Source organism: Dromiciops gliroides, chromosome 2, assembly GCF_019393635.1.
Source record: "Dromiciops gliroides isolate mDroGli1 chromosome 2, mDroGli1.pri, whole genome shotgun sequence".
NCBI lineage: Eukaryota > Metazoa > Chordata > Mammalia > Microbiotheria > Microbiotheriidae > Dromiciops > Dromiciops gliroides.
Window position 1 is genome coordinate 683,710,682 of NC_057862.1, and position 14,077 is coordinate 683,724,758.

The 14,077-nt window shown below is 39.3% G+C and overlaps 1 protein-coding gene across 1 annotated transcript in view; it reads right to left on the reverse strand.

Annotated features, from left to right (window-relative positions):
- Positions 1-5,880: 5,880 nt before the first annotated feature.
- Positions 5,881-14,077, reverse strand: part of ADRA1A (adrenoceptor alpha 1A) — a 125,544-nt gene continuing 117,347 nt past the window's right edge. Inside the window, exon 4 of the mRNA XM_043986812.1 lies at positions 5,881-11,846. Within this exon, the coding sequence (XP_043842747.1) occupies positions 11,838-11,846 (9 nt within the window). The 3' untranslated portion in view covers positions 5,881-11,837. The remainder of the gene's footprint in view (positions 11,847-14,077) is intronic.

The following is a 14,077-nucleotide window of genomic DNA, read 5'->3' on the forward strand; positions in this document are numbered from 1 at the left end:
TAGAGGGGGGCATGGACCCTTTAATAAATTGGCTCAGAGCTCTCCACTGATTTTTCTTTCTGATTTGACAATTTTGGAATTCCCACCTTTGTAGCACCTGAAAGTTTGCAATATTTGCATAGTTTACAATAACTGTCAGTTAGGTAGTCAAGTATTTTTGTCCCTATTGTAAATATGAAGAAACTGAGGCTTAGAGTTGTCTAGTCTTGTAGTTAGTGAGTTAGTAAGAACTAGTATTTGAATCCAGATCTTCTGACTACCTTGTGGTTTTCTCATTATGCCACACATGTGATATAGGATGGGGAGAAGTCAAAGATATTGTATTACTTTTCTTTTTTTCTTTTTTTGCAGGCAATGGGGGTTAAGTGACTTGCCCAGGGTCACACAGCTAGTAAGTGTCAAGTGTCTGAGGCTAGATTTGAACTCAGGTACTCATGAATTCAGGGCCGGTGCTTTAACCACTGCGCCATCTAGCTGCCCCTTATTGTATTACTTTTCAAACTGTATAAGCTACCTCAAGTTCATACATTCAAGGATTTTTGGGAAATGTATTTATTAAACCACTGTGATATTTAGGGCTCCAGCTCCAGCTCCTGCCCTGACTCCCTCCTTTTCCTTGGTAGAAGCACTGTCAGGTAGTATATTGAGTGGTTGACTTGAAGCAGTGAAGGTTTGTGCTGAAATCCTGCCTAAGATACTTGCCATCAGTATGACCATGATGGGATCTTTTAGCCTTTCTGGACCTCGGTTTCTTCATTTGTAACAAGGAAGTAATAATAGCTCTTTCTTACCAGATTGGCTGTGAGGACCAGAGGAGATAATGTAGTTAAAGTGCCTTGCAATTTTTAATTTACTATGGAAATGTGTGAGTTGTTATTGGGTCAAGTTAGAGACTGAAGATGACAGTGAAATCCCTGGATTGGTCTGTCACAGATTTCCTGAAGACTAATTCTCTGAGGATATAAAATTCATTGACAAACTCCAATCTCAAGTCAAAGTCAAAAGTATTTATTAATCACTTACTATCTGCCAGGCCCTGTACTAAGCATAATTAATGAAACCATGGTTTCAGAACTTGTAGGAACCTTAGAGATCATTTGGTAACACCCCTTCATTTTCCGGAGACCTTAAGTGTTGGAGCAACTGACCTAAGGTTATATAAATACTAAGATGGAAATTGAACCCATAGCCTTTGACTTCAAATTGAGAAGTCTTTATTCTCAAATTTAAAGTACAAAGTATGACTCTACCAATGATACAGGTACTGATGACTCCTGCCTGGATAACTAGGACAGTGAGGGGGCTTGAGTTCATCCTATATGAAGATCAGTTGAATGGATTGGCAGTTATAGGATCATAAATTCAGAGCTGGAAGGGACTTTGGAGTTTGTCTAGTCTAACCTTGCTGATTTTATAGCTAAGTAAACACACTCAGAGAGATTTATATCTTGTCGGGAGGTGAGTAGAGAATGATAGCTGAGGAGAGGTTATCATTTGGAATAAGGCATACACTTATTCTTTTTGTCAGTAGACCCAAGGGGAACGTGTAGAAGATACAAAGAGGATAATTTAGGTAGAACTGTTTTTCTTTTTGGCAGGGCAATGAGGGTTAAGTGACTTGCCCAAGGTCACACAGCTAGTAAGTGTCAAGTGTCTGAGGCTAAATTTGAACTCAGGACTTCCTGAATCCAGGGCTGATGCTTTATCCACTGTGTCACCTAGCTGCCTCCTAGGTAGAGCTGTTTTAAAGAGTCCTAAGGTTGCCTTGGGAATTAGTGGGTCCTCTTCATTACAAGTTTTCAAACAAAGGCTGGATGACTAATTAATGGATATAATCTCATGGAGAGCTATTTTTTGGCATGAATTAGACTAAGTGACCATTAAATTCCCTTCCATCTCTGAAATTATGTGATTCTTCAGATGAGAATACTGTTTTCACTCCTGAAAGACAAAACCAACTTTAATTGGACAAGTTTCCTTTAATACTCAGAGAGTTCCATGGCCAACCATGTCAGTTTCTTACATCAAAGGAACTTCCCTCTTTGGTGCTATCCATGGTCCTGGTATTACCTCAGCCTATGACTACCCTCACCACGAGATCCTCTGAAGTAGACAGACCATGGGCCCTTAAACTGGGGTGCACAAGCCATTCATGGCCAGATTTCAGGGAATCTATGTACTTTGATGGGAAAAATACATCTATATGTCAAGTAGCCTGCACCTAGAATTTAGTATTTCTTTCAATTATGAATTAAAAACAAACCATAGAGGAGACCATAGGTTTCTCCTGACTTCCAGAAGTATCAATAACACAAAAAAGGTGAAGGGCCCTTATCTTTGACCACACACTCTCCCTCAATGACTTTGACCCAACTGATCTTTTGATTGCCTAACATTACTTATTCGTTGGTTCTTTGACTTTCTCCTGAGACTTCTCTACCTATGTAGCCATAATCTGGCACATAGTAGGTGCTTAATAAATGCCTACTGACTGACTGACTTCTTCCCTTGCCACCCTGGTAAAGCATTATGTTTCTGAACAGAACTGGTAAAATGAAAGCCCCTTGAGAGTAGGGACTGTTTCATTTTTGTCTTTCTATTGTCAGCATCTAGCACAGTGGCTAGCACATAGTAGGTGTTTAATAAGTTTTTATGGATAGATCAAAGTTTTATAGCAATGTGATTAACTCAAGCATTATAGAGTTTAAAGAAAGACATTTAAAATATTTTATTAGAGAACACATTTCAATATTGAACAAGACATAAATACATTGCCTATATTTATAGGAGTGTAAATATAATTTGAACTACATTGTTGAAACAAATAGAACAACTCCCTTAAAACGTGAATGAACTGCATGGTCCACAAAATACATTTCCCCTCAATAATTTATTTGTTTGCTTATTACTTAATATATACATTCATTTAATTCAAGAAAAAATGACCAGCATGATTTTTTCAATGTATTAAAGAAACAGATTTATAAAAATGGTGTGTGGAAAATTCAGAAATATTTAAACAGCATAGTTCAAAGATATTCAGTCCATTCCATAAAAGTAAAATATCTTAGAAGCCATTTTCAGCTTGGGTGTCAATGCACAATACTGCAGCTGATTCAAGTATATAGACATTTTTGCAAGGCAGAATGCAAGTCAAACTCATAAATAGACCTATTGGGCACATGAGCACTCGATCTGTGACAGCATATACAACACAACCCACATCTTCACAATATTTAGGAAAGATATAAATATATTTCACAAAATGAAAAGATCAAAAGGTACCATCCACTCAAGGTATCCTGTATAGAAGTGATCAAATACCCAAAGGTAGATGAGGGTCAGGCTATGGCTGGTATGTTGGTGGAAATTTTACAGGGGATGGGGTGGTGGTGGGGCTTATTTAGCTCATTCATGTTAAGGGTTATGTTGGAAACCCCTCTATCTGATGGGCAGCCATACCCAGTATCTAGTTGTTCTGGTTACTATATAGGGCTTGTATACTGGATAACTTTTATTAGAAAACAAGCAGAAGAGGGACAGCCAACTGGGAAATGTACTCAGACTCATGCTTCAAGGAGGACTGTGGCATGCTATTGAACCAGAGTTTTAATTTCACAGGTATAGAATGAACCTTTTACCTGTGGTGGACCATATACCATGCTACAGGAATAAACAAAATCCTATCAGTTGCTAGCTGACAGCAGTAAAACCTTTCCTTTAGGATTTTTTTTTGAAGTGTCACTTAAGGCTTGTGACTGCTTTTATACCTCATGAGCCATCCTTTTCAGCTTGGTAAACCCCTTTGGGGCAGCTAGGTGGCATAGTGGATAGAGCACTGGCCCTGAAGTTGGAAGGAGCTGAGTTCAAATCTCACTTCAGACACTTACTAGACATGTGACCCTGGGCAAGTTACTTAACCCCAATTGCCTCAAACATCCGGGGCCATCCCCAGTCATCCAAAAATGTATCTTGCCACTGGACCCAGATGGCTCTGGAGGGGAGAGTGAGGCTAGTGACTTTGCACAGCCCACCCTCACATAAATCCAATTCATTTCAAGTTATGAGCAGCCTGATATCACGATCCTCTTTGAGAATGAAGGACAAACAACAACAACCCCCTTTGATATAACATAGGTTGAATGTAGTTCAACTTTCAGTGCCAAAGTTTAAGCAATTCTTGAGAAATACAGAGATTCAATTATTATCTATAGCCAGCATTTAAAAATGGATTAAAAATTCACCACCCATTTTTTCTCTTTTGGAAATCCCTTCAGAGTTACTGTTGTTTTGAAAATAACACTGCATTGTAGAGTTCAACACTGGCTTATTAATTCCTCACAAAGCATTTGCTTACAGCTATAGATTAGCTGCCCTCACACACAGTGAAAGTTTTGTTTATTTACATGATGTGTTATCAGAAAAAATGGAATTCTTTTTTTTCCTGTATAAAGACCACTGAAGAAGAAAGGTGTCCAAGGCCCAAGATGTCCCATGGCATAAATTAAAGGGACCCAGGTTTATCATTCCCTGGCTTTTTAGAAGTTCAACCTTGGGTAAAAGGTAAGGGGGAAAAGAAGGGAGAGATGTGAGTGCTTAAGGGAAGAACTGGAGATAGAGCTAGTTTACTGTGCCAAGTCTGGGGCTGAGGCAGCCATTTGTTGTGACAGTTTCCTTTGGCAAGTTTTGGTGTTTCTGTATCTGTGAATTTTGTTTTTTTCTTTCTTTGGAGATGTTTGCAGTGGAGGAGTATTGAGGAGGATGATAGAAACTTAGAATCTGGGTGGTGGGAAGGAAAGTTGTGTAACCATGAGAACACAACAGAGAGAGACTGTTACACTGAGTTGGTTCTCCAAGAATGTGAACAATTAGATCCTGAAACCTGTTCTTGGCTTTTGCATGTTTGTTTTTGCAAGTGTTCATTAACTCATTCATTTAGACATGGGCCAAAAGTCAGATCAGGACAATGGACATGGGATGGGACCCAAAGCAAAGTTTCCTTTTAAAAAGAGAGCTTTCACTTGAAAGTCAGATGTCACAAAGATTCAGCACTAAAAGGGACCCCCGAGGACATCTGGCTGAACCCCCTCCTTTTGGAGTTGAGGAAAACAAGACTTCTTGTGGTTCATTGACTTGCCTCAGGTCACAGGGCTAGTGATCAGCCAAGCCAAGAAACCCTTGTTTTTAGTTTACCATACTGCAGCTCTTGATGTGCCAATTTGTTTCAATTGAATGGTGCTTAACAAGCATTTATTAAGCACCTACTGGGTGCAGAACACTGTTCTAGGGTTAGGGAAGATACAGAGTTTAGATTTACTTCAATTCAGTAAGTAATTCAATTAAGCATCTACCATGTATCAGGTTTTGTATTAGACTCTGGAGGTAACAAAGGCAAAAATGAAATAGTTCCTTCCCTGAAAGAGCTTATATCAGACTGGGGGAAGACAAGAAGTATGCAGATAAATCTATTTAATATAACAAGTCTAGCACAACTGAGGAGGTTGGAAAAGGTCTAGTGGAAGAGGTGCTATTCAATACAATCCTTGTTGTGAGCTATCGGCTCCATGAAGCATAGGTGAAGAGGAAGGGCATTCTAAACATGGGGGACTGGCTTATTCTTTTTTTTTCTTTTTTTTTTTGTTGTTTTACTCTCTATATCTGCTTTTTTTTTAATTAAAAAAAAAACTTTGTGTTCCAACTTCTCTTCCCCCCTCCATTCCTACCTGCCACCCACAAGAACTCAAGCAATTCAAAATAAGCTATACATGAGTAGTCATGGAAAAATTCCCATATTAGCTAGTTGTGAGAGAATGCAAAAACACAGAAGAGGGGCAGCTAGGTGGTGCAGTGGTTAAAGCACCAGCTGTGGATTCAGGAGGACCTGAGTTCAAATGCAGCCTCAGACACTTGACACTTATTAGCTGTGTGACTCTGGGCAAGTCACTTAACCCTCACTGCCCCTTCCCCCCAAAAGAAGACCCACACATACACACACAGAAGAAGGAACTGAAATGTTGTATATTGGGAACAGCACATGAACTAGTTTTTCTGGAATAATAGTATCACAGGATTCCTTTTGAGAAATGAAAAAAACAAACATAAAACAAACTAACAAACAAAAGAGAATTCAGAATTCAAAATTGAGAAATGAATGAACCCAATTTCGTGGAGATAGGTTCTTGCCATGGGCTTGAGAAATCAATTAACACCAAATGAGGTTTCTGTCTTTTTTCCTCCATAACAGTGGATTGGGTTGCCTTCTTTCTGAGGTGTTAGCAGTGTGACCTTGGGAAAGTTATTTGACCTTTCTGAGCTTCACTGCCTCAGATGTAAAATGAACCTCTAAGGTATAATTGACTTTATTTATTAGGCATTTTCTTGAATAACTCTGCCTTTTCTTGACCTCACAGTGCCCCAGAAAACTGAACTATAGTTGCAGCAGGGGTGCCATTCAGCTTTTATAGAGTGAGCCTCCTTGTAGAATATCAATGAAATTACAGGTCCAGTAAATAAAATAGCTCTGTAAAAGGAGCATTCTTCATTGTTTTTTGCTGAGGTTGGGGAAATGAGATTACTCTTAAAATTTATACTTCATGCTTCCATTCACCATGAGGTATCAAATTATATTTTTGTTTACCATGAGGTAAACTAGAGGGAAACTGAGTGGAGTAAATATTTGTCCTTTTGTAGAAAATGAAGAATCCTTTCATGAAGTAGACAATTCATATTAATATGACATAGATCAGCCCATTCATTCACAGTGGAAAAATAAAGTGGATGAAAAGTACATATTGGCCAGATTACAACATCCAGTTGGATGGACAACCCATTGAGCCAGTATATTAGTGATTATATATTGGCTGGTCATTTCAGGTGGATAATGATGTGGGTCAATAACAGAAGTACAGAGGAGATCTTGGGAAACTGTGCAGGGCTTTCGATGATAAGCAAAAGTCTATGTTTTAATGCCAAGATCTTCCTGTAGAGATTCTATGGCTACAAGTGATAGAAGAACATGATCTCAAAAGAATTATATAAAATATGATATAATTATATATAATTTATATAATTATATGAAATCTCCCACTTTCTCATTTATCTGTGTTTGTAAGTTCAGGTCTGGGTAAACTGACTTTTTTTTTTAAGGTAAGACAAATCTGTATTAATTCAGGTCCAAAATCAATCGATTGATATTCATTTATCAAGCACCTCTCATATCTCAGGCACTGGAGTGCTAAAGATACAATACAGAGAATGAATCAATTCCTACTTATGAGGAGTTTACATTCATGATGGAGCACACTCATATTTTACTATCTATGATTCTACAGCATTAACTTTGATCACTGATTCTACATCATATTTTTAGAGCTGGGAGACTTTATAGATCATGCAGTCCAATCTCCTCATTTTATAGATAAAGAAACTAAGTCCCAGGGAGGGAGAAAGTACTTTCTCAAAGTCTCTGAACTCCCAATCCTTTTCTCTTATTTCTATGTTCACCTAAAGAGTTGAATATTCTAATTTTCTACTTGCACCAAACATGGCCAATAAAATCCTGTAACAAGCCAGTATACATCTTTTCTAGAAACCCCAAAGATGATTCATATGGATAAAGTATGTCCAAACAAGGCTGAATCGGACCTTGAACTCCATATCCAAAATTTACTCAGGGCATATACCAAGTTTAAGACCCAAAGTTAGGAGTAGACTGTGGGATAAGAAGGTAAATATAGTCTAGGAATATGACTGAACATCAATGTTCAGATTGGGTCATGATGGGCTAAATCTTGGGAGGTAGCCATCCCCATTTCATATTTAAATTCTGGAGCTAAGTGGTGTAGTGAACAGAGTGCTGAACCTGGAGTCAAGAAGACCTGAATTCAAATCTTGCCTCAGACACTAACTGGTTGTGTGGTCCTGGACAAGTCATTCTCTCTGTGTTTTAGACTCCTCATATATAAAAAGAGGGGCTTGGACCTGTCTGGCCTTCAACTTCTAAATGACTTTCTAGTTCTAGAGCCATGGTCCAATAAATCCTGTCTCAGCTAGGTATTATCTGTATGACCTTGGGCAAGTCACCTCACCGCTCTGTGCCTCAGTTTTCTCATCTGTAAAATGAAAGAATAATACTTGAGAGCTCCTATCATTCCCTTTATCTCTAAATCAATGGTCCCATGATTTCATGATCTAGAAACCAAATGGAGAAACCAGAGGTTAGGATTGAGATCTTGACACATGTAGCCTATCGAAATATTTTTGGTCAGTTTGTATTGATTTGCCTCTGACTAGTTACAGAACCTTCAGAGGATGGAAGCCTGGATGCTGAAGGGTACACAGACCCAACCACATGAGCATCACTTGAAGGAACTGGGAAAGGCGTGTTTATACTGAGAAGAGAAAACTTGAGAACTGTCTTCAAGTATTTCAGGAACTGTCAGGTTTCAGAAGGATTCGATTTGCTCTGCTTGGCCGCAGAGGGGAGAAATACAAGCAGTAAGGAGAAGCTGCAGAGAGGAAGAATTTAGCTTGATATGAGGAAAATCAGAGATTTCTAAAAGCAACCTCCATGCCTGTGTATATATGTGTATACATGTGTATGCATGTATATGTGTATGTGCTGGGTGTATGTGTGTGTGTGTGTATATATATATATATATATATGTATCTATATGTATGTATGTGTGTGTATGTGTGTGGTATATATGTGCAGAGTATGCTTTCCCTCCCTGGAAGTTTTAGAGCAAGGGCTGGGTCACTATTTGTCAGGTTCATTCCCAAGGGCATTGTTTTTCAGGTATGGATTGGACTTGATGACCTAACTTAGAGATTCATTGATTCTGGAACTTAGATGAATACATTAGAGTTGGAATGAATATTTTAGTTCTATCTGATCCCTCACCACTACTGCTCCCCTGCCTCTGTCTGATAAGTAACAAAGTTCTCTTTATGCAGTATCTCCAATTTCTCCTCTCCACTTCTGAAGCCAGCATCCTAGCATAGCCTTCATTATCCTTTTCCTGGACTAGTAACTTACCCCTCTTTCTACCTTTTTTTGTGGGGCAATGGGGGTTAAGTGACTTGCCCAGGGTCACACAGCTGGTAAGTGTCAAGTGTCTGAGGCCGGATTTGAACTCAGGTACTTTTGAATCCAGGGCCAGTGCTTTATCCACTGCATGACCTAGCCATCCCCTTACCCTTTTTCTATAGTGTCTCCACCCTCTTATCCCTTTGCTTATGGAATAAAATATGAATTCCTGAGCTTGGCATTCCAAACCTATTATAATCAGGCTTCATCCTATACTCTCAGGCTCATTTCCCACTTCTCCCCTTCATATTCTAGTAAAATGGGACTGCTGTCTGTTCTTTAAACTGGATATTCTCCTTCTTGCCTCTGTGGATTGCCCATGGCTAGAATATATTCTACTCTTCATCTCTGCCTCAGAATCAATAATTCTCTTCTAAGTTCATCTTGGGCACCTCTGAAGCCTTCCTGGAACAATCTTTCCTGACATTCTTATTTTCCTCAAATGCCTTATATTTCCTTATCTATCTATCTATCTATCTATCTATCTATCTATCTATCTATCTATCTATCTATCTATCTATCTTGCATCACCACTTCCATGCCCAGGAGAATTTGGGCATCTTGAGTGCAGGGAGAGTTCCAATCAACCAAGAAGTACTTATTAAGCACTTACTGTGGGCTAGGCATGGGTAACAAAAGGCAAAAACAGGAAGGTCTCATATCCTAATGGGGAGACAACATTCAAATGATTGTGTTTCAGGTTGGGTTTTTTGCCTTGCCATCCTCAGGGCTTATCACATATAGTAGGCCCTTAAAGCTTGTTTGATAAAAGAATGGTTATGAAGGTGATTGTGCTAATATGTCAGGGAAATTAGCTCTCTTGACGAAAGTAAAGAGGAGGAAATTGGGCAAAAGAGAGTGCACAGCAGAACAGGAGAAGATTTCATGAGGCCACAGAGAAGTGTACCTAAAGAGCACACAGCCAGGGAATGGTAGACATTGCTTGACATACTAGTCTGGAATGCAGTAATACTAAAGATGGAGGAGAGAAATGGGAATTTCAAGGGAGCAAATGGGTTGTCTTGCAATCGAGAGAGTAAGGAGATTGGCCTTCAAATAACAAGTGACCCTTGAAACCTCTGGCCCAGCAACTAACCTGAGGGCAAGGGTCTTCCTCTCTCTTGGTCTGAATTCTGTTCTCCCTAAAATGAAGAGGTTATATTGTACCAATTCTGAGGTCCTTCTTAGCTCTGACTTTCTGTGTTTTTGTGAATCTCTGCTTCCCTTGCCCTCCAACTATCGGTACCTTCCTCAAATCACTTAATGCCTCACTCTTTTCATTTGTAAAAGGAGAAAAAATAAACTAGATGACCTGCTTCTGAAGTCCCATAGAACTCTAGATCTGTATTCCTATTAACTTGGGAAACACATGAAAGTAAGGGCTAAAGACTTAAAATAATGAGCTCAGGCCATGAAGGCTTTCTGCCTTTTCTTCTACTTTCACAGACTCAAATTTACCTAATCTCTTCACTGTATTGCATTGAATTGGGTTGTACCATACTGTTATGTTGGAATTAACTTGTTCAATTTAATGACTCATTAATATCCCAGTGCCACAGGGTAATAGGGTCATAGATTTAGAGCTAGAAGATGTCTTGGGGGTTCTGCAATGCAATGTCAATATAGTACAGTTGAAGAACCTAAATTCCAAAAAGATGAAAGTATTTTCCCAAAGACACACAGATAGTAAGTGGCAGAGCTGAGGGTGGAATATATGTTGGCTCCTAGGCCAACATTCTTTTTTAAAAAAATTACTTATTGTAATTATTTATTTAATATTCTTGGTGTCCTCTACTTTTTGGGGGGCTTTTCCCCCCCTGATAAACCAATGTTCTTTCCTCTGTACCATGGTGTCTGGATTTAAATGCTGGTTCTGTCTTTTAGTACATGTGTGGCCTTGGGTCCTTCATCTTTGAATGTAAATGATGAGTTTAGCCTAGATGGCTACCAGGCCTAAATTTATGAACCTATCATCCTTTCATTTCCTAGATATGTGCTCATTTTAGTCCTGGACTCTTTTTTTTTGGATTACTATTAGATTTGCTTCACTTTTTGTCTATCCTAGTGACAATTTCAATTGCTTGTCAACACACAACACTATATAAGATGAGTAGCAGAATGACTGACTATGTTACAATGAGAGGATTGTTTGTTTTTCTCACTCATCTCACCACATGTCTTGGATGTAGGAGGCAGAGAAAATATAACTAAGCCATTCTACTTTGAACAAATGCCTTTAGATGAAGGTGGTTGTGGGGAAAACAAAAAGCCATCTTTGCTGGCCACTTTACCTAATACCAATTTGGAATGGAGTACCAGTTATCCATGCTTCAGTAGTAGAGAATATTGTAGGACAGCTTCCCTGTGTTGTGTAGACAAGGCTTTTTGTATGGTGGCCATCCCTTACCAAGTGGGCTCTTGGGAACATGAAGAGGAGAGAGGTGAGCTGAGCATTTGCAGAGAGCTTGAGTGTCCTCTGTAGGAAGCTTAACTCAGTTACCAGGTCCCTCTGTGGCCACTGGCTCTTGCCACCCCCACCAGCAAAAATGCAAACTGTGATCTCCACTCACCCATCTTGCAGAGGCTCTGGAGGGACATAGGGCTCATGGCCAGCATTGTTTATGAAGATGGTGGGAGTCAAAGCAGGCTGAGATCAGCCTTGCTCCATGACCAAGTTTGTGGGCAAGGAACAGATGCATAGAGTGTCGTCAGTGGCTCTGGCTGGAGCTGTTTGAAGGTGTTTTCAGGGTTAAAAGTCCTAGTGGTATGAAAAGAGATTACAGTAAGTGAGCACCAAGATCTCCTCCAGCACCTTCTTCTTAGTTGCCCTAGTGGGACTTCCAAAGGTGCATTTTGCTTATTATCCTCTTTGCAGTGGGACTCCCTTCAATGACACCTAATTAAATATAGTCTTCATGTGGGCAAGAAAGCATCACTTTCACAAAGAGTCAGGGATTGGAGCAGAATGAATCCCAGAGGCAATGGAAGAGTGTCTGGAGAGTTTTCATTATGAGTGAATGTGATTAGACACTGAGGAATAAATCGATTGCTGACTCAAATAAAGAGCAGTGAAATAGTCCCATGCTCAGATGGAGAACTCTTGCTCCTAAGACCAGTGGGTATATACATACATACATACATACATATATATATATACACACACACATACATATATATATATATATATATATATGTGTGTGTGTGTGTGTGTGAGATGTTAATCTGGATAGAGAGGGGGAAAAGTACTTGGTATTCACAACTGAAATGATCCCAACTAATTCACCATCATCTAGAAAAGGAAGTCCAAGAGAAGCATGTATAAATAGAAAAAACAGAATCCCAGAATTGGAAAGGACCCTAGAGGTCATCTGATGCAAACCAAACCTGAGCAAGAACTTCTTGAAAAGATTTCTGCCTAATGTTATCCAATTAGGAACAACACTGCGACACTGCCCCTTTCATTTTTGGAGAGCTTGAATAGTTATGAGGTTCTCAAGTCTATACCCACCTCCTGCAATCTCTATCCATGCTCTACTTTTTGCCATCTTGGGACAAATGGATAAAGCCAAGTCCCTTTTCTAACTAAGGGAAATGAGTGGACACCATTTCCAACTATTTCATTTACAGTCTATAATCTCTAGTGACTCCCATGTTCTCTTCCAATAGAATCTAAGCTCCTTGAGGGTAGGGACTGTTTTGATTTATCTTTGCATCCTCTGAGACCAGAAGAGTTCCTAGTGTATGGTAGTTACTCAGTAACTATTTGTTGAACTGAGTTGAATTGAACTGCATTTGTCCTCCTAGACAGGGCCAAATCTCATCCCAGTCTCATGGAATGAGATCGAGGAGAGGAACTCTTGAATTCCTTTCCTCATTTGACCAACTTTCTTCCCAATTCCAATGTCACAGAATAGAATCCTGGTGTGGTGAGTGACAAAGATGTTTAGAAGTCATTTCTAAGCACACAAAGAAAAAGATATTTGGGTATAATTTTATGAAAAATCATAATAAGGGGATTATTTTTCATGTCTTCTGGGACTTAGCTCATCCAAAGGCATGGTCTTGCTGATTTAATGTTTTAAGTGGGTATTCACATACAACCAGTGTGTACTTTAGGTAGGAGTAATCCTAGATATAAGAAAATGAGGAAAAGATCCTGATGGAAGCTCAAGTATTGACAGCCAGCCAAATGTGCACTTCTTGAGGCTCTTCCTGCCTCCGTAGGCCAGTGAAATAATCAGAGCAAGCTAGGTCTTTGTCCAATTTCCGACAGGCCAAATGCCCAAATGATCCCTAGTCCTGTGAGTTTGGCCCCTTTTCATTAGTTTGGATGGCTTCTAGGGACAAATATCCACTTCAAAGTTCCTACTTGAATATGTTCAAGAAGCCTTTTCAATACCAATCATTCTGGGCAAATTCTCCAAACTAAAAATAGAGGCAGTAAACATGAGACAGGAATAGGGTCTAACCGTGACTGTCATTTGCTTAAAATAGCAAACACCAAGACTTGGTGCCAATATATAATGACTTTAGACAGTGTGGCATACTCTGAATTGCAGACATTGATTTGGTTGATTGGCCAAAAAGCCAACTGAAGTTGCCAATCTTTTTTCCTTCCCAACCCAATATTCCAAACGTCAGATGATATTGTCAAAATTTTAAACTGACAATCGTATATAATTTTATGACCAATTTCACACTATAGGGAAATGGGAAAGTGTCAGAGTCTAATTCTTAGGTTAAAGAGAATGGGAATGGGGGAGAGGGTCAAAGTGTTTATGGATATTTGACATTGTAATAATGATTGTGGTTGGTGTCATATGACTGAATAATTTCCTGGTTAGTTAATTTTACCAGAAGCAACATTAAGGGTAAGACTCCACCATGCTCTATTTATGCATTTATTTTGGTGGCTAGGTGGTATAGGAGGATTTGGCAATAGAATGAGTTGCATTCGAATACTGCTCCAGTCACTATCTGTGTGATCCT